This window comes from Thermobia domestica, chromosome 1 (genome assembly GCF_964235325.1).
Source record: "Thermobia domestica chromosome 1, izTheDome1.hap1.1, whole genome shotgun sequence".
NCBI classification, from domain to species: Eukaryota; Metazoa; Arthropoda; class Insecta; order Zygentoma; family Lepismatidae; genus Thermobia; species Thermobia domestica.
Genome location: NC_137454.1, coordinates 71828985 through 71830228, shown reverse-complemented (window position 1 = coordinate 71830228; position 1244 = coordinate 71828985). Strand labels below are relative to the sequence as shown.

At 31.2% G+C, this 1244-nt stretch overlaps 1 protein-coding gene across 1 annotated transcript in view; it reads right to left on the bottom strand.

Moving 5' to 3' along the window:
• Positions 1 to 1016, bottom strand: part of LOC145685889 (uncharacterized) — a 3865-nt gene extending 2849 nt beyond the window's left edge. Inside the window, exon 1 of the mRNA XM_081758670.1 lies at positions 259 to 1016. Coding sequence (XP_081614796.1) covers positions 259 to 458 — 200 coding nt within the window. The 5' untranslated portion in view covers positions 459 to 1016. The remainder of the gene's footprint in view (positions 1 to 258) is intronic.
• Between the last annotated feature and the right edge of the window lie 228 nt (positions 1017 to 1244).

Genomic DNA, 1244 nt, shown 5'->3' with positions numbered 1-1244 from the left:
CGATGTTTTGGACTACTCAAAGTGGTAAAAAATTTTGATCATTCCTCTGTAAATTGGATGTTAAAAGCAGCTATATGCGTAAAGAACACGCTCAGTCAGACTACAAAAATGAGTTTTGGTATAAAATCAATAAAACTGGATTTACAATGTTCTTTCCCTGTATACATTTAGATAGAATGATAACAATTTTATAAAAGAATCATTTTATGTTGGTTCAAAGTAATTAATAATCAAGATGGAAAGTAAAATAAATCTCACCTTTCTTTATCATTTGATTCATCCCTTGCAATTGGAACCTCCATAGAACTTCCACTTGTTTCTTCCAAAGATACACAAACAGAAGTGTCACACTTGGAGCTATCTTCTATTTTACGCCTTTTTATCCAAGATAAACGAATAGCCTTAGAATGCTTATTTCTCTTCCTACTTCTGGAAGGACATCGCCGCGTACGACCCATTTCTAAAACACTAGCTGAATAAAACTGTGCGTTGGTAACTCTGTCAAGACTTATCCAGACTGCAAGAAGTTCCGAAAAAAAACGTCGCCTGAAGTGGGAGGCGCCACCTCACAAACCAAGAGGGTGGCATTTTACATATTACGAAATTGTTTCATGTTTTACTTTGAAATGCATATGTCTATATCCAAAACTGTGGTACCAATCAAAAGACAAATATATAGGGATTTGCCTGATATGCAATATATAGGAATAAATAAAGTATTTTTCACAAAAATAGTGCTCAAAACTGAAAGTTTGTTCCTCATACGGAATTCAGTAGTATCAGCAATGCACTTTTCCATTTTCAATTAATAATAATTTAATATCTGTCACGATATTGACGTGTATTATTATTTTATGTCAATGAGAAATGTGTAAAGAATCATATACTTTTTTACAAAAATATTTCTGACAATTGATTACAGAGAAAAACACGTAATAAAAATGCATAATTAATAATTAATTATGCAGTAATTAATTATCTAATTTTGTATAAAATCACTTTTAATCATACATATAGTCAATGTAATAGTGTTTTCATACAGACAGAACATGAGTAATGCATTAATATTAGTAAATCTCAAAATGGCAAATGTCCCCTTAAACATTTGGTATAATAGTATAGGACCCTAATATATATTACTGTAACTTCGTTCCCTTTTAGGGGTACAAAATTGCCAAAATATAAACGTAAGCAATACGTTGTACCACGTGTTTCGTTTTTTACCTAATCTATTCCATTGGATG